Source organism: Hemitrygon akajei, chromosome 4, assembly GCF_048418815.1.
Source record: "Hemitrygon akajei chromosome 4, sHemAka1.3, whole genome shotgun sequence".
Taxonomy (NCBI): Eukaryota; Metazoa; Chordata; class Chondrichthyes; order Myliobatiformes; family Dasyatidae; genus Hemitrygon; species Hemitrygon akajei.
This window is the reverse complement of record NC_133127.1, coordinates 71,836,649-71,860,883: the sequence shown is the minus strand read 5'-3', so window position 1 is coordinate 71,860,883 and position 24,235 is coordinate 71,836,649. Positions and strand designations below refer to the sequence as shown.

Here is a 24,235-nt window from a genome sequence, read left to right as displayed (position 1 = left end):
GTGAGCAGATTCAAGTTCCTGGTTGTCAACAACTCTGCCGATCTATCTTCCGCCCAACATATTGATGCAATTACAAAGAAGGCATGACAGTGTCTATATTTCATTGGGAGGTTGAGAACACTTGGTTATCACCAAAGACACTTGCAAATTTCTACAGATGTACTAATGGAGCATTCTAACTGGTTGTATCACCATCTGGTATGGAGGGGCCACTGCACAGGGTCTGAACAAGCTGCAGAAAGTTGTTAACTCTGCCTGCTCCATCATGGGCACTAGCTTCCCGAGCATCAAGGGCATCTTCAAAAAGCAGACCCTCAGAGACACAGCACTTACATCCACCACGATGAAGTGCTTCGTGATGTTGGTTATGAAGCACATATGCCTGAGGAGTGAACATCACAACAGGTCAACATCAGATACCATTTCATTGGCCTTTCACTCAGCTCTGGAAACAAGGCCAAGGAAGGTGCGTACGTCAGACTGATCTTCATTCACTGCAGCTTAGCATTCAACATCTCATCCTCTTCAAGTTCATCTCTAAGCTCCAAGACCTAGGCCTCAATACCTCCTTGTGCAACTGGATCCTCAATTTCCTCACCTGCAGATCCCAATCAGTATGGTTTGGCAACAACATCTCCACAATCACCATCATCACAGGGGTGCTCCAGGGTTGTGTGCTTTGCCCACTGCTTTGCTAACTTTATACCTATGATTCTGTGGCTAAGTACAGCTCCAGTGAAGTACTTAAGTTTACAGGTGATTCTACTGTTGTTGGCCGTATAAAAAGTGGTGACAAACTGACATTTAGCGGGAAAATAGAAAATCTGTTTAAATCGTGCTGCAACAGCAACCTCTTAATCAATGTCAGCAAAACCAAAAATCTGATTATCGACTACAGAAAGATGAAGCCAGAGCGCTGGTCCTCATTAAGTGATCAGAGGTGGGGAGGATCAGTAGCTTTAAAACCTAGGCATATTCGTTTTAGGTGATTTGTTCTGGGACCAGCACATAGGGCCATCAGAAAGAAACCCCACCCCACCATTGAGCATATTGACATGGAGAGCTCCCACAAGAAAATAGCACCCATCATCAAGGACTCTCCTCATACTCTCTGCTCACTACTTCCATTGGGCAGGAGGTAAGAACACTTAGGTTGCTCACTGCCAGGTTCAGAATCTATTACCACCCTACAACCATCAGGCTCTTAAACCGGTGTGGGAAAACTTCACTTACCGCAATCCTGAACTGATTCTGCAACCTACAGACTCATTTATAAGTACTCCTTATGACTCTCAATCTCAGTACTATTTATTTGCATAATTTGTTTTTTTTGCACATTGGTTATTTGTCAGTCTTAGTTTATATATAATTTTTCATAAATTATTTTCCTGCAAATGCCCTGAAGAAAATAAATCTCAAAGTAGTATATGGTAAGATAAGCCTACTTTACTAATAAACTTTACTTTGACTTTCAACTCAAAAAATAAGGACAGCCTCTATTCTGCTGTTATTGAACTATTGAATGGATATCTTTGATAATAAGATAGACTCTTAACTTCACAGTCTACCTCATCATGGCTTTGCATCTGATTGCCTGTCTGCATTACTCTTTCTCTGTAACTGGTAACACTATCTTTTGCTCTCTGTTACTGAATTTCCCACGTACTACTCGATGTACTGATGTTATGAAATGATCTGTATGGGTTGCATGCAAAATAAAGTTTTCACCTGGCCTTATTATTACATGTGACAATAATAATCCAATGTATCATGTTAAACATGTCTAGTGTCTACTCCAGCAGGAGAAAATGCAGCTGAGTGGTAGGCAGAGAATACTTCGGACCCTTGAAATCACGTTTATACAACTAGAGCAAAATCATTCATTGAACCTCTCATCAAAGTTATACAATAAAATTCAGATTTGGATCAGCTCTGTTAAAGACAATCACACAAACACAGTCTGGATACAACAGATTATTGCTGAGCCTGGTTAGATTTTCTTTTTTAAGAGCAGCATGTATAGTTCTGAGAATAGCCAGTAAGGAAGCAGCAGTGTTTTGCCCATATCTATGTAATTAATTAGTTACTTGGGTGAACCAGTTACAATATACATGAGCAACAGGATGAAGAATCTAGGAGGGCAGATGGTGTTGGTTTGAATATTTAATGCAACAGTGCCAGCCAAGAAGACTTGTGATATTGATGTTTGATTCTCCGTGTAGAATGTCTTGTAGTTGTTCAGGTAAACTGAGAAAGACTGCCACTTAACTTCGCAACCGTTGAAAAGACAAAAATTTCTTATACCCAATCTGACTAATCCAAATTTGTACAAGTCAAGAAACATCAAAAATATATGTTTAGGAAACAGTACATTCAGTATGCCTGCACTATTTGTATCTATGTTATGAATGCAAGTTATAGACCTAGCCTCATGCCATACAACATTCAAGTTGTTTTGGCCCTGGGAGAAATGGCTCTGTTAAATTAAAATTACTGTTTGGAATCACAGATAACATACAATAAAGTCACTTTAGGTTCAATATGCTAATGAAAAAATGAAATAATATTTAGTGCTTAAGAATTCATCAGAGCATGTAATGAAGATATAGCAGAGATAAACATATTTGCTGAGTTCTCATTTATTGTTAGCCATGATCTTCTAAGCATTAAGCCACAAGTAAAATGATCATTTGTAACTCATGCAGACTGATGGAAACACAGCTGTCAATGTGACAAGTGACCAAACCTATAACAATCTTTTCAGTCATCCTTTTCAAATTCAGCAAGTAAATACCCTATGATTTACCACATCTGTGAGAGCTCTGGGAACTCTTGCAGTACAAAAGCCATTAAAATCTGAAAGTTTCAACAAGACATCCTATGTTTTATCAAGTTACTGATATCTGAGGTTTGACAATGTATCATCACTTCATGTTACAGACAACCACATTGGTAGTGCCTAGAGTTAATCCCACTTTGATAACTTACCAACAGCCAGAAAAGAAGTCACAAGAATGTGGTACCCAAAGTACTGAGTAAAATCAAATCACCAATGACGTAAGGTGTAGATCTATTGCTGTGCAGTGGAGGAATTCAGTCACATAAAGAGAAAAACACCATGGCATCCTCCTGTGACATCTCATTAACAATGGAAGATATCCATAAAACCTGTGATAAACTAAAGAGCAAACTAACAGCCCGAATCAGATGCAAAGCTATTAACTGAAGTAATGAGCATGTAGATATCTTTCTTTTGGTGCTGAAACTTAAGAACCTTTCATGAGAACATAATAAATGGTGCAGAGTAAAACTTCCTTGTTACATCGCACGTAATAAATTGGGGAGAGGTGTATTTATTATCTAGAAATTATTCTTTGTAAATTAGGAAACAAAAGATATTTAGATAACATTTTAAATCTCTTCATTTTATCTAGATATTAATGTAATTAATTGACTAACATCTCTACCAAAATAGCAGAAAAATCAGTAAGACCATTTTAAGTATTTGACTGCTGATATTACCAAAGGCAGTTTGAAGCTATGAGAAATGCTATTTCCATTTTCACACATATCAATACGTATGTCCAACTCACAACAAACTCCATTCAAAGAAATAAGCTTTAGCAAATATAACACATCAACTTAAATTGGAAGATAACTTACCAACAGCCAGAAAACTCCACCAGAGCCATAGTTTACCCTCAAAATAACCGAAAAAATAATCGGAGAACTGAAAATGCAAATGTATGCAATTATAAGAATATTCTGTATGAAAACCCAACTCTGAGGTTTAAGAAGCAAAAGGTACATAGAAACATAGAAAGATAGAAAACCTACAGCACAATACAGGCCCTTCGGCCCACAAAGTTGTGCCGTACATGTCCCTACCTTAGGCTTACCTATAGCCCTCTATTTTTCTAAGCTCCATGTACCTATCCAAAAGTCTCTTAAAATACCATATCATATCCACCTTCACCACCTTTGCTGGAAGCCCATTCCATGCACTCACCACTCTCTGAGTAAAAAACTTACCCCTGACATCTCCTCTGTACCTACTCCCCAGTACCTTAAACCTGTGTCCTCTTGTGTCAACCATTTCAGCCCTGGGAAAAAAGCCTCTGACTGTCCACACAATCAATGCCTCTCATCACCTTATACACCTCTATTAGATAACCTCTCATCCTCCATTGCTCCAAGGAGAAAAGGCTGAGTTCACTCAACCCATTCTCATAAGGCATGCTCCCCAATCCAGGCAATATCCTTGTAAATCTCCTCTGCACCCTTTCTATGGCTTCCACATCCTTCCTGTAGTGAGGTAACCAGAACTGAGCACAGTACTCCAAGTGGGGTCTGACCAGGGTCCTGTATAGCTGCAACATTACCTCTCGGCTCCTAAATTCAATTCCACGATTGATGAAGGTCAATACACCGTATGCCTTCTTAACCACAGAGTCAACCTGTGCAGCTGCTTTGACTCGGACCCTAAGATCCCTCTGATCCTCCACACTGCCAAGTGTCTTACCATTAATACTATATTCTGCCATCATATTTGTCCTACCAAAATGAATCACTTCACAGCTGGGATGAACTCCATCTGCCACTTCTCAGCTCAGTCTTGCATCCTATCAATGTCCCACTGTAACCTCTGACAGCTCTCCACACTATCCACAACAACTCCAACCTTTGTGTCATCAGCAAATTTACTAACCCATCCCCCCACTTCCTCATCCAGCTCATTTATAAAAATCATGGAGAGTAAGGGTCCCAGAACAGATTCCTGAGGCACTCCATTGGACCTCCATGCATCAATATGACACGTCTACAACCACTCTTTGCCTTCTGTGGGCAAGACAGTTCTGGATCCACAAAGCAATGTCCCCTTGGATCCCATGCCTCCTTACTTTCTCAATAAGCCTTGCATGGGGTACCTTATCAAAAGCCTTGCTGAAATCCATAAACACTACATCTACTGCTCTTTCTTCATCAATGTGTTTAGTCACATCCTCAAAAAATTCTATCAGACTCATAAGGCACAACCTGCCATTTACAAAGCCATGCTGACTACTCCTAATCATATTATACCTCTCCAAATGTCCATAAGTACTGCCTTTCAGCATCTTCTCCATCAACTCACCAACCACTGAGGTAAGATTCACTGGTCTATAATTTCCTGGGTTATCTCTACTCCCTTTCTTGAATAAAGGAACAACATCCACAAACCTCCAATCCTCTGGAACCTCTCCCGTCCCCATTGATGACGCAAAGATCACCAGAGGCTCAGCAATGTTCTCCCTCACCTCCCACAGCAGCCTGGGGTACATCTCATCCAGTCCTGGTGATTTATCCAACTTGGTGCTTTCCAAAAGCTCCAGCACATCCTCTTTCTTAATATCTACATGCTCAAGCTTTTCAGTCTGCTGCAAGTCATCACTACAATCACTAAGATCCTTTTCCATAGTGAATACTGAAGTAAAGTATTCATTAAGTACCTCTGCTATTTCCTCCGGTTCCATACACATTTTCCCACTGTCACACTTGATAGGCCCTATTCTTTCACGTCTTATCCTCTTGCTCTTCACATACTTGTAGAATGTCTAGGTACGTTGAGTCTGCTTTGCCTTTTGAGAAATCCTTTACTGATATTCTACCTAAACTCCACTTTCCCATTCTGATCCCAGTTTCCATAGCCTATACCAATATGCAGACTTTCTATCAATCTCAACCCTGAATTAACTCTGTGACTGAACATCATCACACTCTGGATAAGTTCAAAGTCTAACATGATTCTAAGTGAAAACAAAATTCTTTGATTATAATTCTAAATCTTGAATCTTTTCAGCGTGTGACTATACCTTATAGTTTTAGACCCGTTGAACAAGAGAAGTGATCTCCCAACATGCATATGAACAGCTGTATTTTCAGTTTTCTAGTTATTAGTAAAGAATCTTTTTAAAGTGGCCGTTAAATGAAATGTATCTATCGATATTTGTGATAGTAATTTATTGGCTTTGGAGTACTTTAGCTATATAGAGATGTGGGACGAACCTTGTTAGTTTGTTAGTCCAACAAAACTATCAAAACTTGCATAGTTTAAGTTAGAGTGTTAGGGTCTGATGGATTAGAATATGTGCCTAATAGAGGAATATGGACCATGTGCAAGCAAGTAGGATTAGTTTAGATTGGTATCATTGTTACCGCAGGTTTACTGGGTTGAAAGGCCTGTTCTAGCACCATACTGTTCTATGTATACAGTATGTTAGCCCTTCAATAACGTTATCAGATTATGAGCTCCTTCCCATCTCTTCCCACCAGTCCAGTTCTCTACTGGACATCCTATGAATAGAAACTACCCTTCTGTAATTAGTTAACTCTCCATAAAACTTATCTACTCTATGAAGGTTCTCTACACTCTTGGAATTTAGGCAAATATAATTAAAAGCATCCTGCACATAAAATTTCCTTCAAATTTGGGGAACTAGCACATTTAAAACTTTTTAATACAAAACAGATATTTCAAGGCATAATAGAAATCCCAGCTAAAACCCATGATTTTCCCAAGGTACAAGCACACTTAGTTTGTGCTCCAAGGCCAGTAATGGCCTTAATATGTAGATACTCTCAAGAATAATAATGCTCACCATCCCATTCTTAAGCACAGCTATTGTCAAAACATTAACAATCAAATAAAGGGAAGACTTTTACCAAATTATGCATGGCTTTTTCGCAGATAGTGAATACTTACCCTAACAATGAGAACCCACTTTATAAGGGACAGCCCAAATCCAGAAGTGGCCCCATATCTTCCTGCAATTGTATTGGTTGAGCAGAAGGTTAAAAAGAATCCAATCCAGTTAAATATGAATGCAACTAGAACAAAACAATATGAAAATAGTCAATAATTTGGAAGAATTAATGGAAGTCCAAACATTGCTATTTACACTGTCTGGCAAGAGCACCTATATGTAAAGAAATGACATCGTTATGACGTAGAATTTGTGCTTGGCATTATTGGAAGCAAAACAGAGAACGTGGCTTAGATTTCTGACCAAACTCATTTGTGTAATGTTAAATATAAAATTTACTTGGGAAAAAAAGACAACATCTTTATAAGCATCTCCCCCCTTCCTTTTCAGTCCTGAGGAAGGGTCTTGGCCTGAAATATCAACTGTTTATTCTTTTCCATAGATGCTGCCTGACCTGTTGAGTTCCTCCAGCATTTTGTGTGCCTTGCTCCGGACACATTTATAATCTGCCTTTCATGTTCTTTTAGGGACATCCAAATAAATATTGAAATTCTAATCACTGGTCTAAGTCTGAAAAATCTTCTATGTCCAATTTATGAAAGCATCGAGATTATTCTGAAGTCAGTTGTTACTGTATACTGTTGCAATTTATTTTAAAAATGGAATTCAGTCATGTCCTCACAGCCAAAAAGGACACACCAACAAAACTTGATTGTAAATAGAATGGAAAATTTGTTCAGAAAAGCTTGAAAATTCCTTTGCATTTTTGACCTAGATTCTATCTGAAAATACACAAATTAAAAACTAGTCTGCAGGATTGCTATCAGATAAGTCTAAATTCTTTTCATTGAACAGAAGCAATATTTTTAAATTGCTTTAAATTATTTTAAAATATTAATGCGTATCCTCATTACCCTGACCCACTTCCCTGGGGCAGAGGTTAAGCACGATGAAAAGAATTCCACTAATTAATTTTTAACATTCTTATGGATATGTTCCTAATGAAGGCAAATGACTTTGATATAGTTAGACAAAAAAGGTTGGTCTGAATGTTATGTGGTGAAAGGGTCTCTTTCTGTACTGTACCACTCTATTAATTTACATTCTCTCACGTTCTAGGTGATTCTGAAAGGAGGAAGTGCACAACAGGTCCATTGAGACTATAAATGTAATTTATGGTCTATTTCTTTTAGAGCAATGACTCTCCTTAGCACTAGGTATGGATTGATAATTTACCGATGCACATTGATATGTTGTCTATGCATGCGCATTGTGCTCTCTCTCTCTCTCTCCCCCTCCAACATGAATACACCAGTTATGTAACACGGGGATGATGGAGGAGAACCCAAGTGCAGGACACTGGCAGGTCGACTCAGTTGAGGAGGCTGGCGTAGACCTGAACGTAGAACAAGAAACCAGAGGGATCTTGACAAGGAGACGGGATTCACAGGGACTCTCTAGAAACTAGAGCGGAACTTAGAACTAACAGTTCAAATCATAACAGGGAACGAAGAATCACACAAGATTTGACCAATGAACTAGCAACCTGTGCTAGAGTCTTCCTCGTATTTATTTCCCAGTCTTTGATGAAAGCCAGGTGTATGATTATTGGGTAACTAGCAGCAATTGACTGAAATTAGGGCATGATCAGGGAGAACAAAGTGTTAAAGGTGAACGGCCAACCGGAACCATGACAAGTTAAAGCCATCTCTTGTGTGCGTGCTTTTATTTTAATTGATATGTAGTTGTACAGATACAACAAATTGGCAACAAGTATGAACCTGAATATCACCAACAGCACCACCAGTTAAGGGACAATGGACTTTGGAGAGAGACAGCGAGAGAAGGAGTTAATCAGTACAGAGAAGGCAGACACAGAGTCACGAACTTGATCAGAGGAACATGTAAGTAAGAGTCACAGTACGCAGTGAAAGACGCACAGCTGCCAAAGTTAAAGTGAAAATAATGTGATGATGGCCTTAGTTGGGAAAGCTGATGAATCTGACAGCACTAATGAGGACAAGGGATCGTGTATTGATAGGGTTGAACTGTACTGTAATGCGAACAATGTGGATAAGGAAAAGAAAGTACCCACACGTCTTAGCTTATTGGATGCTAAAACACATAGGTTTTTACCAAACTCCTGAAAAGCCAGCAAGCAAGACGTTGGACGAAATTGTTACAATTTTATGCAATCACTTGAGCCCTAGTAATACTGTAACTGAGAGATTTAGATTTAACAGAAGTAACCAGTCAAAGGATGAAAGCATTGCAGAACTGTGCAAATTTTCTAAATACTGTGACTTTAGACATGGACTTTCTGGTGCATTATGGGATAGGCTTGTATGTGGCATGTATAGTCAAAGCACTCAAAAGAGGCCACTATCAGAAAGAGACCTAACCTTAGAACAGGCATTAACCATTGCAAAATTATTAGAGACTGCAGCAAAGGATGCAACAGAACTACAGAAAAGAGTTTGGAATGTGATATGGACAAAATCTGCCTGAATGGTGCAAAAAGCCAGAAATGTTATTGATGTGGCAAATCCTCCCGAGATGCAAAAATGATTGCTGGTTCAAAGAAAAAGTTTGCAGAAAGTGTTACAGACAAAGTCACATAGAGAGTGTATAAATCAGACAAAAAACACAACCAAAGAGAAAAACCACACAGAGTGAATAGTTTTAAACACAATATTAAACAAACGTATAAAGTGGCTCAAAGTCTGACAAAGGTGAGCGGTCATGCTGAGAACAGCAGAGCATTACTGAAGCAGATCACAAAATCATCTGGATCACAATAGATGTGACTGGTGTAAAACTACAAATGGAGCTGGATACAGGGTCAGCTTTATCCATTATTCCAGAGGCTGACTACATCTGACGGTTTTCTAAACCGCTATTAGAAAATACCTCAGTGATGCTAAAGAGCCTGAATGTGACATATGGAGGCCAAACAAGGCAGTTAGAGCTTTATGTATTGTCAAGCAGAGGGCCAGCACTTTTTGGACATGAACGGTTGAGAAAAATCCAACCAGACTGATATACAATTAAAGCTCTCAATGTGTCATCAACAGGCAACTGCAGCCGAAGTGGTAGCACTACCCACAAAATATCACCACAGTTTAATTGCAATGAGAAGGTGTTTGAGGAGGGAACTGGCATGAAGGCCAGAACTGAACTGGATGAAGCAGCAACTCCAAGATTCCATAAAGCACATCCAGCGCCCTACGCATTATGTCCTAAAGTGGATGCTGAACTTCAGAGCTTGGAAGGATCTGGAATTCTCTTCAAGGTTGAGTGGAGTGATTGGACAATGCCCATTATTCCGGTGATCAAGAAAGGGAAGGCTGGAGCTATCTGCATAAGTGGGTACTTCAAATTGAGCATCAAACCTGTGCTGCATACTGTGCAGTACCCCATCATGAACAGAAGACACGTTTGCATCTTTGTCAGGCGGGGAGAGGTTTTCAAAGATCGACTTGTCACAAGCCCATCTGCAAATGGAGATTGAGGAGTCAAAGAGGAAGTTCCTCACAATCACTCACAAGAGATTGTCCTCGTTTAATCATCTCGTCTTTGGCATCACATCAGCTCCAGCAATTTGGCAAAGAGCAATGGACCAAGATATCCCAGGAACACAATGTTACCTTGATGAAATCATTGTGACTGGCAAGAATGATGAAGAGCACCTGCAGAACTTTGCTGAGTGAATGTGGTCTGCGTGCAAAGAGAGAGAAATGAGAGTTTTTCCAAGAATGGAATCTCACTACAAGACATCTCATTGACAAGCACGGCTTACGTATGTCACAAGAGAAGACTGAAGCAGTGCTGCAGGCACCCAGACTGGAAAATGTATCACAATTCAGATCATACTTGTACCTTGTAAACTACTACCACCGGTTTCTCCCAAACATTACTACAGTGCTGCATCCATTGAATGCACTGTTACAGACATGAGCAAATGTGAAAGAGCATTCAAGGAAACAAAGAGACTAATAAATTCGATGAACTGCTCACACATTATGGCCCATCTCTGCGCATCAAACTGGTGTTCGATGCAACCCCTTAAGGCATTGGAGCCGTTTTGACACAGACTATGAAAAATTGATTTGAACATCCGATTGCATTTGCTTCAAGATCACTCAACTCTGCACAGATCAATCAAGCAGTCCTTAGTCTAGTATGGGGAATAAAGAAGTTCCACCACTATCTCTACAGACAAAAGTTTACTCAAGCGGCAGCCTCTTGAGTCCATTTTCAATCCCAGAAAGGGAATACCAGTGAAGCCTGCTACCTGATTGCAATGTTGGGCATTTTTCCTAGGAGTCCACTCTTATGACATAGAGTTTAAGGATACCAAACAACACAGCAATGCTGATGGCTTTTCATGTCTTCCACTGTTGGCAACTAAAGAAGAAAAGTCTTCATTCTGTGATGCATCAGAGGTGTTCCACACAGCATTGGTGGATTAGTTGCCTGTAACAAATTCTGAAATACAAAAAGAAACAAAGAATGACCCAACATAGTCAAAAGTCTATGACATCACCATCTAAGGATGGCCAGCTCATGATCCAGGATTCCCAGTGAGATAAGGCCAACTGTTTGTATGTCACAGAATGCAGATGTGTGGATTTTGCATTGTGGCTCCCTCTAAACTGCGCACGAGTGTTAGAAAATCTGCATGAAAGACACCTGGGTACAGTCGAGATGAAGACTCTTGCCCAGAGCTGTGTGTAGTGGTCAGGAATAGATAGACAGGTTGAAGACTTGACCAAAAGCTGATCGGGATGCTATGAAGTTCAAAATACACCCTCACAGGCACCGTTACACCCGTGGGAGTGGCCGTTGCCACCATGGCAAAGAGTACATAATGACTTTGCTGGGCCATTCATAGACTTCACGTTTTTTTTTACTGTAGATGCTCATTCGATGTAGTCAGGTCTACCAATGAATTCAACCACATCAAAAAAGACTGTCTCCACCCTGAGGACCACCTTCAACAGATATAGTTTATCTGAACAAATTGAGAGTGACAACGGCTCACAATATGCATAAAAAGAGTTCAGACTATTCATGAAGAAAAATAGCATCAAACATTTCCAGTCAGCTCTCACCTCCCAACAATGAATGGGTTAGCTGAAAGGTTTATCCAACCCTTCAACAAGTCATCAAAGCTATGAACAAGGAGGACATTTCTCTACAGCACAAGGTGGATAATTTCCTTTTTTGTGTATTGGAACTCTGTTCATGTGATGACAAATCAAACACCTGCAAAGCTGTTTATGAGCAAGAATCTGAGATCTCGCATAGACCTCCTGAAACCAGACCTACAGAGGAAAATGCAGAATAAACAGTTCAGCCAGTTGCCAAGTGAATCAACAAGGAGCTTCGGGATTGGACAGGAAGTCCTAGTGCGTGATTACCAAGAATACAGGTGGACACCCAGTAGGATAGCTACAAGAAATGGACCACAGATGTACACAGTGGATGTTGGAGATCATACATGGAGATATTATGTGGACAAGATACTGGATGCTCAGCCAAAGAACCCACCTGTGGTGACTGTATCCAACAAATTGGGCGCATTAAAGCCACCAGACTTACCTCTCAGTGATGATCATGTCACATTCAGCAACATGACACCGGCAACAGAGAAAGTTACCTTTGACAAGACATCCACCAAACCTGATGCTACTCTACAGGTTCAAAGGCACTATCCTGAAGGAAAAAGAGTGACACTCAAAAGACTGAATCTTTCGTATAGTGAAGTTAGTTGTGGACCATAATTGTGAAAGCATGCTTATTTGAAAATGGTTTCTAAAGGAAAAGTTGAATTTCTCTCCCTCTCCCTCTCTGTCTACTGGAATGTGAGTATACCAGTTAAAGCCATCTCCCACATGAGTGCTTTTATTTTAATTGGTATGTAATTGTACAGACACAACAATAACAATGACCAGGGAAACTTCCTGAATCTCCTTCACTTTCTTGGATTATCACTGGCAATATATTATGGGTTCTTTCACCATTCCTCAGGAAGAACGAAACAGCAGTCATTTTTAAATTGCCTTTATTATCTTCCTTCCTTTATCTTTATTGCCCCTCTCAGACTGCTATGACATCTCTAGGATTAGGTCTTGTAATTGCATAAGCAAATACTGAGCAAGTCTTCTGGCTCTTGGTAATAATTGAGCACATCAGATACTGACACGCATGGGCTCAGAGATAAATCCAATGTCATAGCTATATTAATTGTGTTCACTATAATCCTGAGCTTAGAACAGTGGGCCGAGGGAATCAAAGATCAACTTTCTTGCTAACTGAAGATTAGGGCAGTTTAGGCTTCTTTTCATTATTGCTGGCTGGACTATCCAGTTTACGCCACTTCTTCTGCCAAAACACTTAATTCTCAGAAACAGAATATAAATCAACCATAACAAGTTCATCCCAAGGGTTTACAGCTTAAAACTGTGCTCCATTAATAATATATACAGAGGTGGGGGGGGTGGGGGTGGGAATGGGGTGAAGGCGATTAGTTGTACTGGGTTACTGCTCTTTCACAGAAGTGCGTACAAGGCTCAGTGTATGTGGATATACCTCTGTTCAATAGAACAAGGCTTGAAAACTTTTTCTATTTCCTAATTGTAGACAATACACATAATAGACAAATCTGGATAATAAATCCATAAGACCGTAAGATATACTGTAAGAACAGAATTAGGCCATTTGATCCATAGAGTCTGCTTCGCCATTTTATCATGTCTGATCTATTTTTCTCTCTCTGCCCCACTCTCCTGCTTCCTCTCCATTATCACTTCATGCCCTGACCAGTAAATAATCTATCAACCTATGCCTTAAATACACATGAAGGCTTGGCCTCCACAGCTCCTCTGGTAATGAATTCCACAAATTCACTACTCTCTGGCTAAAATAATTCCTCATTTCTGTTCTAAAGAATGCCCCTCTATTCTGAAGCTGTGTCTTCTGGACTTAGACAGTTCCATCATAGGAAACATCGTCTCCACATCTACTCTATCAAGACCCTTCACAATTCGATAGGCTTCAATGAGGTCAACCCTTACTCTTTTGAATTCCAGTGAATACAGGCTCAGAGCCATCAGATGCTCTTCATATGACAAGCTGTTTAATCCTGGAACCAGTTTCGTGAACCTCCTTTGAACCCTCTTCAGTTTCAGTATATCCTTTCTAAGACAAAGGGCCCAAAACTGCTCATAATACTTCAAGCAAAGCCTTACCAATGTTTTATAAAGTCTCAACATTACATCCTTGCTTTTATATTCCAGTCCTCTTGAATGGAATGCTAACATCATATTTGCCTTTCTCACCACAAACTGAATCTGCAAATTAACCTTTAGGGAATCCTGCACAAGGACTCCCAAATCCCTTTGCACATCAGATTTTTGTACTTTCTGTCCAATTAGAAAACAGTCTACCCTTTCAGTTCTTCTACCAAAGTGCATGAGCATACACTTCCCAACACTGTATTCCATCTGCCATTTCTTTAGCTTTTCTCTAAGTCCTCCTGCTGCCTCTCTATTTCCTCAAAATTACCTGCCCTTCCTCTTCATATCATCTGCAAACTTTGCAACAAAGCCATCAATTCCACCATCCAAATAATTGGCATAATGCAAAAATAATCAATCCTAACACAGACCCCTGTGGAATACCAGAAAAGATTCCCTTTATTCCCACTCTTTGCCTCCTGTCAATCAGCCACTGCTTTATCCATGCTAGAAACTTTCCTGTAATACCATGGGCTTGTAGTTTGTTAAACAGCCTCATGTGTGGCACCTTGCCAAAGCTCTTCTGAAAATCCAAGTGTACAATATCAACTAATTGTCTATCCTGTTTATCATCTCTTCAAAGAATTTCAACAGATTTGTCAGGCGAGATTTCCCCTTAAGGAAACCATGCTGACTACAGCCTATATTATCCTGTGCCTTCAAGTACCCTGAAAACAAAAACAATCCTTAACAATAGACTCCAACATCTTACCAACTACTGAGGTTAGACTAACTGGCCGATAATTTCCTTTCTTCTGACTCTCTCCCTTCTTAAAGAGTAGAGTGATATTTACGATTTTCAAGTATTCTGGAACCACTTATAATTAAGTTAGCATTCACTTGTAATACAGAATAACTTCATAAACAAGCAATACTAAATATAAACAGTATTTCAGAGAAACATTTTGGTCACATTATCTAACACCACTATTGACTTACTTTAATATTTAGAGAGTATCTTTATCTGCCTATTTAAAGATAAAGCTTAGAGAATAATGTTGAAAGAAGAAAGCAAGAACAGGTGTTGCCCAGTTGTCAAGATATCAATTCATATCTCCTCTATTCTTAGACTGAGGGATCTGAGTATACTTGTTGACCCTATGCTTTCCTTCTGCAACATTATAAAGAAAACCTAAATCTACCTCCGCGATATCACTCATCTCCACCAATACTTCTTCCGAAACATACTCATATTCAAGGTACGTCCACCCAGCTATTTCAGTGCTCCACAAGTTCTCCATCAGTATTTGACCACCTATAAAATTCTCTTGACTGTGTCCTACTTCATGTTAAAGTGTCGCTCACCTATTGCCCTGCTGTTCATTCAACATGCGTTTAAAATGTAAAATAGTCAATCTCAGCATCAAATCTTGATATGACTGCCTTTTTCTACTTCTATCAACCCTTACAGTTCTACAACCATCTGAGAATCTTTCATTCCTGCCTCTTGCCTGCCCCTTATTTTCTTCATTGAGCCATAGGTAAGTGTGTCTTCAGTAGTTTAAACTCATGACTTTAGAATTCCTTTCCTAACCTTCCACCCTTCTGTAAAATTGTATTCTGTTCTGGTTATTAGCCACCAACCTTAATGTCTCTTTATTGGCTCAATACCACCCTTTGTCTGATTGCACTTACCTGAAGTGTTTTGAGAAATTTGGTCAAATGAAAGGTGCCATATCAAGTGGTTTTCCCAGTTTTCCATCCTAAATAAAGAGCCATTTACTTGGACCAAGCCCTCTCCACTATACAATGTTACGAATTTACCAAATGAGGAGGTTGTGGAGCCAGATTATTCCAAACCTCTGAAACAAGACTAAAGCAAGACTGAACTCCTGTGCCTTGGATTACCTCTTCTGCCATCATTTCTGGTTTTACCTCTTTCTTTTGACTGTCTGCTTGTTCGTTCTTTGTATTTTCCTTTCTCTGTCTTTTTTTTTTTGGCTTATTTTTTCCAAGTAGCTTCTGGTGTAAGATTGCAAGATTTTGATGTCCAGGAATGTACCTGACAAGTGATGGAATGAGGTACAACCAGCAATCCTGACAAGTTAGATAGCCAGTTAGATATCACTAAATATTAACTCTGACCTACATTGCTTCTGGTCAATAGCGAAGTAATTAATGGGTCGGTGAGGTGGCGCAATGGGAAGAGGTGCTGTGTTGCAGCTACAATAACGCGGGTTTGATTTAACCTCCAGTGTGGTCTGTGTGGACTTTGTATGTTCTCTCTGTGACTGTCTATTTTTCCCTGAGGTTCCCCATTTTCTTCCCACATCTCGAAGTTTTCTGGTTGGTGTGTTAATTAGCCACTGTAACTTGCCCCTAATGTAAATGGGTGAGAGAGCTGATAGGCCAGTGGGTGTGAATAGTTTACAGTGAATGGGGAGGGGGAACGGGATTGCTCTGAGAGTCAACATAGACTTAATGGGACAAGTAGCATCGCTCTACGCCATAAAGAAAAAATGAAACAAGTGAACAAAGTGACAGCCTGTGGTTTGTCTTTCACAGTTACAGAGTCCAAATTATAAGCAGTGGGAGTGCAAGATTTTGATGTCCAGGAATGTACCTGACAAGTGATAGAATGAGGTACAACCAGCAATCCTGACAAGTTAGATAGCCAGTTACAAACTGCTTGGCTACACATTTAAATGTGATGCAATAGGCTGAGTGACCACAGCCAGACTCAGGAGAAATTATCCGTCATTTCATGAAGTGAAAGACTCTGAGATAAACTGAAAAAGCTCTTACAGTTTAATTTTTAATCTCCTGGGCCTCATAGAACAAATCAATGAAATCTCAGTGAAAATATATTGGCAATGGACACAGAAGGGAGTGCAGATCCTGGAATCTGGAATAAAAATAAGTTATAAGGGAGAACAGGAAAAGACAGTACTGCAACCTATGTCCCAGTGAGTTGAAAGGAATAGCAGAATCAGGGTCCTGGAGAGTCAGAAGGAGATTTGGGAATCAGGACCTCAAGGTGTCAGTGGGAAGAGCTAGAACAAGGGCCCTGAGGAGTGGAAGGGAAGTAGAGCAAGCATCACCTTATGAACCAAATGCTGGGTCATATGAATGTTCAATTATTCATAGATTTACTGAATATAATAGGTAACATGTGGTTCTTTGCAAGGAAAAGTCTCTTTGCACCCTTTTCCTGCAATGCAACCAAACAAAATGTGTGTGTGTGTGTGTGTGTGTGCTTCAGTGTGTCAGACTGATCACTCACAGTGGTCTGGCTAGTGCACAGGGACAGGAACCACCAGATCTTTTCTTGTTTGTAAAGCACATCTTCAGCATGCTAATGACTTGCTCAGTGGTACATTTGTATCACTGAACAAGTCATTGTATTGTTGTTTCATGCTTGGACTTTCCTATGAGTATCATCAGGCTCATTTTAAGTGGGTAATCTCCTATGACATCTGCTAACAATCAAGGAAACTCAGATGACACACTAGGATTTCCACTACATTAGACTGTAAGTGATGTGTAACCACAGGATCATTATGAAGATGCGCAGAATATTTCCTGACAGCTGTCATGATGCTCCCATTCTGCAGTGAGCTCATTCATCTCTGGGCAACTTGAAGCATATTCATCAGTTAACTGATTGGACAGGAGGGATTCCTATTTAAAATTTACCTATCGACACCCACTATGAGGACCTAGGGAGATGTAATGTAATCCATATGGCAACCAAATATATCACAGGACAAGTAGTTGACATGTTGGAGATGAACTTCAGGAATGAGAGAAGTCTTGAGACCATAGTATGCTGTGCTCTGCACGACTAATCAGCGGTGTAGCTGGACCCGCTGGAGAGGCCACTACAGAAACTTGCATGTCTTCTGATGTTCCCAATGAGAAAAACACATAAACACAATGTGAACCCCTTTCACCAACCCCCATTGCCTAGTGACAATTTATGTCTTTACAATTGTCAAAAACAACCTAACTGTGGGTAAGATGAATAAATGGTGGAACTATTTATTCTTTAAGAACAAACATAGGAACAGAATTAGACCATTCATCCCATCTGCTCTTCCCTTCCATCATGGCTGATTTATTATCTCTTAATCCCATTCTCCTGATTCTCCTGTCTTCGCTCCATAACCTTTGATGCCCTTGCTAATCATGAACCTATCAACCTCTGCTTTAAATATACCCAATAATTTGGCTTCTACAGACATCTGTTGCAATAAATTCTACAGATTCACCACCCACTGGCCAAGAAATTCCTCTTTTTCTCTGTCCTAAGGGAAGTCCTATTATCTTGAGGCTGTGCTCTTTGGTCCAAGACTCCTCCACTATAGGAAACACCTTCTCCACATCAACTCTATCTAAGCCTTTCAATATTTGATAGATTTCAATGAAAACCCCTCCTATTCTTTTTAAATGCCATCAAACCCTCTTTATACATTAACCCTTTAATTCCCAGGATCATTTGTCATGAACCTCCTTTGGACCCTCTGCAATGCAAGCAATGCTGCCTTTTTGAGGCATCAACCTTTGCAGATGTCCTTGATTCTGGGGCATCTAATGCCCATGATGGAGCTGGAGATGGAGATGGAGTCTAAGAACTGCAGAGCTTTTTCCGATTGGAGCTTCCATACCAGGCTGTGACACAACCACTGCAGCCTGACCATCTGAGAAAATCCAGAACTTTCGGTTTTTATTCAAGACTCCACATACTTCCTACTTGGCCCATTTCAGTCCAGAAATACAGTAGATGAATGAAAACCTCAGATCATCTGTCTCTTCTCTCCTGTGGTCTCTTGTCCAGCAGGTTTATGGATGAATATCATGCACTGAATGGACAGACAGAGCATTTCTATTAGCATTGAAAACAAGCAACAGGCCTGAAACTGCATCTAGAACAAAGAAAATAGGAGCAGAAGAAGTCTATTTGGTCCCTTGAATCTAATCCGTCAGTTAACAAGATTGTAGATACAACATAGAACAATACACCTTCAGTCCACAATTTCTGCACCGAGCATGTCTGTACGTCTCTTCAGTCCCAGCATATCCACGTTACTCTCTCACAGCATCTTAAACAGCGCTATTGTATCTGCTTTCATCATTGTCCCCAGCAGACTGCTCCAGGTGCCAATCCACTCACTGTGTGAAAAAAACCTTACTGATACATCTTCTTTAAGCTTTTCTCCTCTCACCTTAAATTCTTGTCCTTTGGTACTTAAAATTTCTATTCTGTGAAATAGATTCTGTCTACTCTAAGAGGTCTCCCCTCAATGTCTGATGCTCTAGGAAAAAATAACTCAAGTTTGTCCAACCACGTTTTATAGGTCCTATCTTCTAATCCAGCTAACAGATGGTAAACCTCGTCTGCATCTTTCCAAAGTCTCCACATCTTTCCGGCAAAGGGAAAACCAGAGTTGTGCACCATAATTCAGGTATGGCCTAATTGAAATTTTATATTGTGGCCAATCTTGAACCTAAAGAGCACTTTCCATATATTTTCATTTCTCTATAATTCAGATCTCCTTTTTGAATGCTATCAATGACTGATGCTCCACAATCTCCAGAGCAAAGAATTCCAAGGTTCACCAATAACAAACAAGTGAAAAGTTGCAGATGCTGGAAATCCAAGCAAAACACACAAGATGCTGGAGGAACTCACCAGGCCAGGCAGCATCTATGGAAAAGAGTACAGTTGACATTTCAGGCTGAGACCTTTCAGCAGGATGTTCATCATCCATTTTCATTCAACCACTTATTTTGAGACTGTGACACTTTGTTTGAGACATAGACACTATGCCTCACATCCTTCCTTTATCTAATGTGTTGACCAATTTTGTAGCTTCAATTAAGTCACTGTTAACATCTAGACAATACCCAATCTTTCCTCTTATGACATACATCATTCCAGTAAGAAGTCTGGTCAACATTTGCAGCAGTTCTTCGGTAGGAAACACGCCATTTTTTTAAGATAAGGTCATTAAAGTTGTGCATGGAAAGTTCAGCTGTATTCTCACCAAGGGCCTACATAGCTTTAAGAAATTTGTAATTAAATACCCTTGCGATAAAAGCCCTCGTATCACTTACCTTCGTAAATGTCTGTACATTGTCTTTCCAGATATCAAAAACACCAAAAAAAAGGTTTACAGCCTCTCTACCTTTAACAATACACAGTACTTACTTCACGAAGAACCAATACATTCCCACATTTTGTTCTCTTTCTGCTTGAATATTATTCCCAATTCCATGTGATCTACTGTTGTTCATTGGCCTCCTGTGTTGAACTACTGAGAGCCTTCTCAAGCTCCAAAGATATCACATCCATTGATTTCTTTCTCATCTCCTTCAGATGCAATAGATTAGTTAAACATGATTTTCCTTTCATAAATCCAAGTTGATTTTACTCATATCTTGATAACAAAACTTTCATTACAAATTTGAGTATTTTCACTGCTATCAATGATTTTGGACAAATGGTATACTTTAAAAAATATCTATCTATAAGCCGTCATCAGTAAGTGATATAGGGATGAAAGGAAGTTCATATAGAGAGAAACAGAGATACAGACGGACAAAGTTGGTGTAAAGAAGTTAAAGAGTCTAGTCTGTTTTTCCCCTCCACAGATTCTGCCTGACTTGCTGAGCTCCTCCACTAGTTTGTATGTGTTCCTCTGGATCTGCAGCATCTGTTGAATCTCTTGTGTTGGTGTAAAGGAGGATGGTTGAAAAAGGAAAAGTGAAGGATGTGGGTGATATTGGGGTTGGGATGTAATTAAGTGTGATATTCAACTCATCTTTCCATTTAGCTCAATATCCACTTCTGACATTGAGTCCAAGATGCTCATATCACAATATTACTGTTGATATCATTGTTAGCTATCAACTACCCATCTTTATTTCACCTCAAGTTTTTTTTTCTCTTTTTAGAATTAGAAACAGAATCAGGTTTAATATCCCCGGCATATATTGTGAAATTTGTTGTCTTTGCAGCAGCAGTACAATGCAACACATAATAATGAAAAAAATGTAAATTACAGTAAGTATTTACATATTATATAGTCAAATTAAATAAGTAATGCAAAAATAGAAATGAAAAAGTAGGTGAGGTAGTGTTCATGGGTTCAATACACATTCAGAAATTGGATGGCAGAGGGGAAGAAGCTGTTTTTGAATCAGTGTGTGTGCCTTCAGGCTCCTGTACCGTCTCCCTGATGGTAGCAATGAGAACAAGGCATGTCCTTGGGGATGGGGTCTTTAATGATGGATGCCGCCTTTTTGAAGCATCGCTTCATGAAGGTGTCCTGGATACTACAGAGGCTAGTGCCTGTGACAGAGAAGACTAAGTTTCTGCAGCTTATTTCAATCCTGTGCTGTAGCTGAATGTACATGAAACTGCTTAGAGCTCAGCATTTCATCCTAGGAAGGCACTAAAAGGAAGCATGGCCTTTAAACACCTGGACTCAAGGCTTCACCTCACATTTTTACCTTATTTGTTTAAATACTGCACTTGAAATTGAGTCTCCTCAGCTTCCAATTGATATTATTGACCAGGAAATCTTGAAATTATATTTGAAGTGCAACAGGTGGGCAGAAAGCCTAAGGCAATTGTGTTGGAAAATTGTTCTTAAGCCTTCATTTATCTGAACTTTGTCTGGTAAGATATAGTCATCTTGTTCAATGCTTCTTGTTTCCTTACTCCTCCTTCCATACCTATTCTATTAATTTTTAAAATACTTATGGAAAGCTTAGAAAGGTCAATGTACATCAAAGTCAGTAGAAAGAGATCGAGAGACAGAGAAACAGGACAGAGACAGAGGGGAGGTTCATGATAATGAATATTTGAGAAGGTTTTTGACTTTGAAAATGATTCAGAAAGTGATACTCCTTGAAGAATTTTCAGTTAACTCATTTTGTTAATGACTGGGCTCACTTTGTCACTTCGGACAAGTTGCCATGGCTACAACATTTAACCCAATGGTTCTCAATGGGGGCATGTTGGATGCCACAAGTAAAAAACAAGAAACTGGGGACCACAGGAGTTTCTGAATGGGCCATGATTAGTTTACAGTTCCAGTGAAATTTTACTAAAATATATTGATAAAAAGTAACTGTTCTGATGTTGTGAAAAGAGATGACCTTTGATTATCTCTTTAATCAAGTTGCAACCAGATATCCAAAAACTCTCTAGCTTGCATCAGTCAAAAGACTCTGACAAAATACCTAAAGTATTTTGCTTTTTCGTTACTAGTTGGAAGAATATTATATATATTGTAAATAACATATCCTATCCAGAAAATTGAAATAGTTTTATTTTTCATATATACCTGTACCATTATATTTAACATACAGAAATATTATAACATAAATATAAACTGTATATTGGAATAATTAGTACAATCGACCAAAAAGGACTTTAGCAACTAACGGAGACTTTGGGATGGGGGACACAGAGGTAACTGAAAGTCACAAGTGGGCCACAGGCAGGAAAAGGTTGAGAACCACGGATTTACTCAACGTTGAATATTTAAAACAACACTACGGCAGGAGTATAAATATAGGGTAACACATCTGTCAGTGTTTCATGCTGAACAGGATGCTATTCAGGTAATGCAAAGCTTTAGGTAGAAGAAGTCGCACAGGATATAGCAAACTCACATTAGTATACAAGTTCCCAGCAAATGTCCAAATCTGTCAATGAAATTAATTCAAACAGCTTCTGGGCTGTCATAGGATCTGTAAGTGTGCTATATATAAATTTACAGCCCAGAGGCAGAGTTCTGACACATTTTAAAAGCCTCATTTAAATGAGCTTCTGTAGGAAATCAATTAAAAAATGAACTTACTGAAAAAGGTCAGAAGAAATATCCCATCATTTCCTAGGATCAGCTGATTGCCTTCATTGTAACCATCTCCTAATGTGTAATCATCTTCCTATTTTCACCAGAAAACAAGCAAGTTATCATATAAGCTAATTCCATTGCATGTCATTTTACACTGACAGTCTGCTACCAGTAATTTAATTTGCTGCACAGTGAAAAGCTACAAACCAACAGTCCAAATCCCTTTCCTCCTCCTAAACTGTAATTTAGAATTGTTGTTCCATTGGCTTCTATTACGAATGAACAAATACATACAGCTGAATTGAAATCTAGCTCATCACAAAGTAAAACACTTACATATTCGCAGAAGATAATTGGCTTGCCATTAAAATCCATCACCTAGAAGTCACCTTGTCAAGTTTCACATCTTTTTTACTCACTGGAGGAGGACAGCCATATTGGGATAAACTAAGTTACATTACAACAAGGGGGTGGAAAACAGATAAGGCAATATAAATAGACCCCTTCTCTAAATGTATGATGAAACGCCTGTGCTACTCAGTTCGGAGCCATGGAAATTATCCTTGTCATTAAGACACACAAAAAGTCACATCTGTCCCCTGCTTGAAATACACAGTCACCGAGAGAAGGGGGCTATTTTAAGTACATAAGCACGTCCATTAGCAGTTGGATTCATTTCACGTCTGGAATGTTGATGCTTTCTAATGTGTTGCACTGACATTTGATATCAGAGTACCTCTTGGCATTGTGTTACACATATTTGCTCTGTATTTTATAATTTTCTTTTATTTTAGAATTTAGTAGCAAAGGCTGTTAATGGGAAAGAACGGAAAATAAATCAAAATATACATTTTCTTTAAATATACTCTCAAAACCAAATATTCCTGAATACACATGTATGGATGTGACACAATTAGATTACTGGACTAACAATCTAAAGACACGAAGCCAAATCCCTCCACAGCTGCTATGGAATTTAAATTCAACCAATAGTTTGGAACTGGGAATAACAATTAATCTTAGTCTCAATGGGCATGAAAAATATTGGATTGTAATAAAAATCCATCTGATTCACTAATCTCTTTCAGGTTATGAAATCGGCCATCCTTAGCCTACATGCAGCCCACCTGATTGTCTTTTAAAATTACTTTTGAAATGGTCCAGCAAACCCCTCAGTTATACTGTAACTACTATGTTCAGAGAAGAAATAAAACGGGACAGACCGCCCGACTTGATTAAGCACTGAACTGTGCCTAATCCGTACAGTTTTAGTCTCATCCAATGGAGTTATAGCATCCTCTTTACTTAAACTGCTGACGCATCTAAATTAGGAGTGGTCTGTCACAAAATAATTAAGCACAGCCCACGACTGAGTCAGACT

The 24,235-nt window shown here is 39.3% G+C and overlaps 1 protein-coding gene across 2 annotated transcripts in view; it reads right to left on the bottom strand.

Annotated features, from left to right (window-relative positions):
* LOC140726433 (NEDD4 family-interacting protein 1-like) overlaps window positions 1–23,385 on the bottom strand; it is a 280,526-nt gene extending 257,141 nt beyond the window's left edge. Inside the window, exons 1-4 of one of the 2 annotated variants that reach the window (XR_012098634.1) lie at window positions 23,191–23,385; window positions 22,858–22,945; window positions 6,743–6,867; window positions 3,664–3,730 (exon numbers count right to left, since the gene is read on the bottom strand). Coding sequence is in view for 1 of the 2 variants with exons in the window: in XM_073042817.1 (XP_072898918.1) it covers window positions 3,664–3,730; window positions 6,743–6,867; window positions 22,858–22,945; window positions 23,191–23,229 (319 nt within the window). In the remaining variant the exon portion in view is untranslated. The remainder of the gene's footprint in view (window positions 1–3,663; window positions 3,731–6,742; window positions 6,868–22,857; window positions 22,946–23,190) is intronic. The other variant, XM_073042817.1, reaches the window with a different exon arrangement.
* Between the last annotated feature and the right edge of the window lie 850 nt (window positions 23,386–24,235).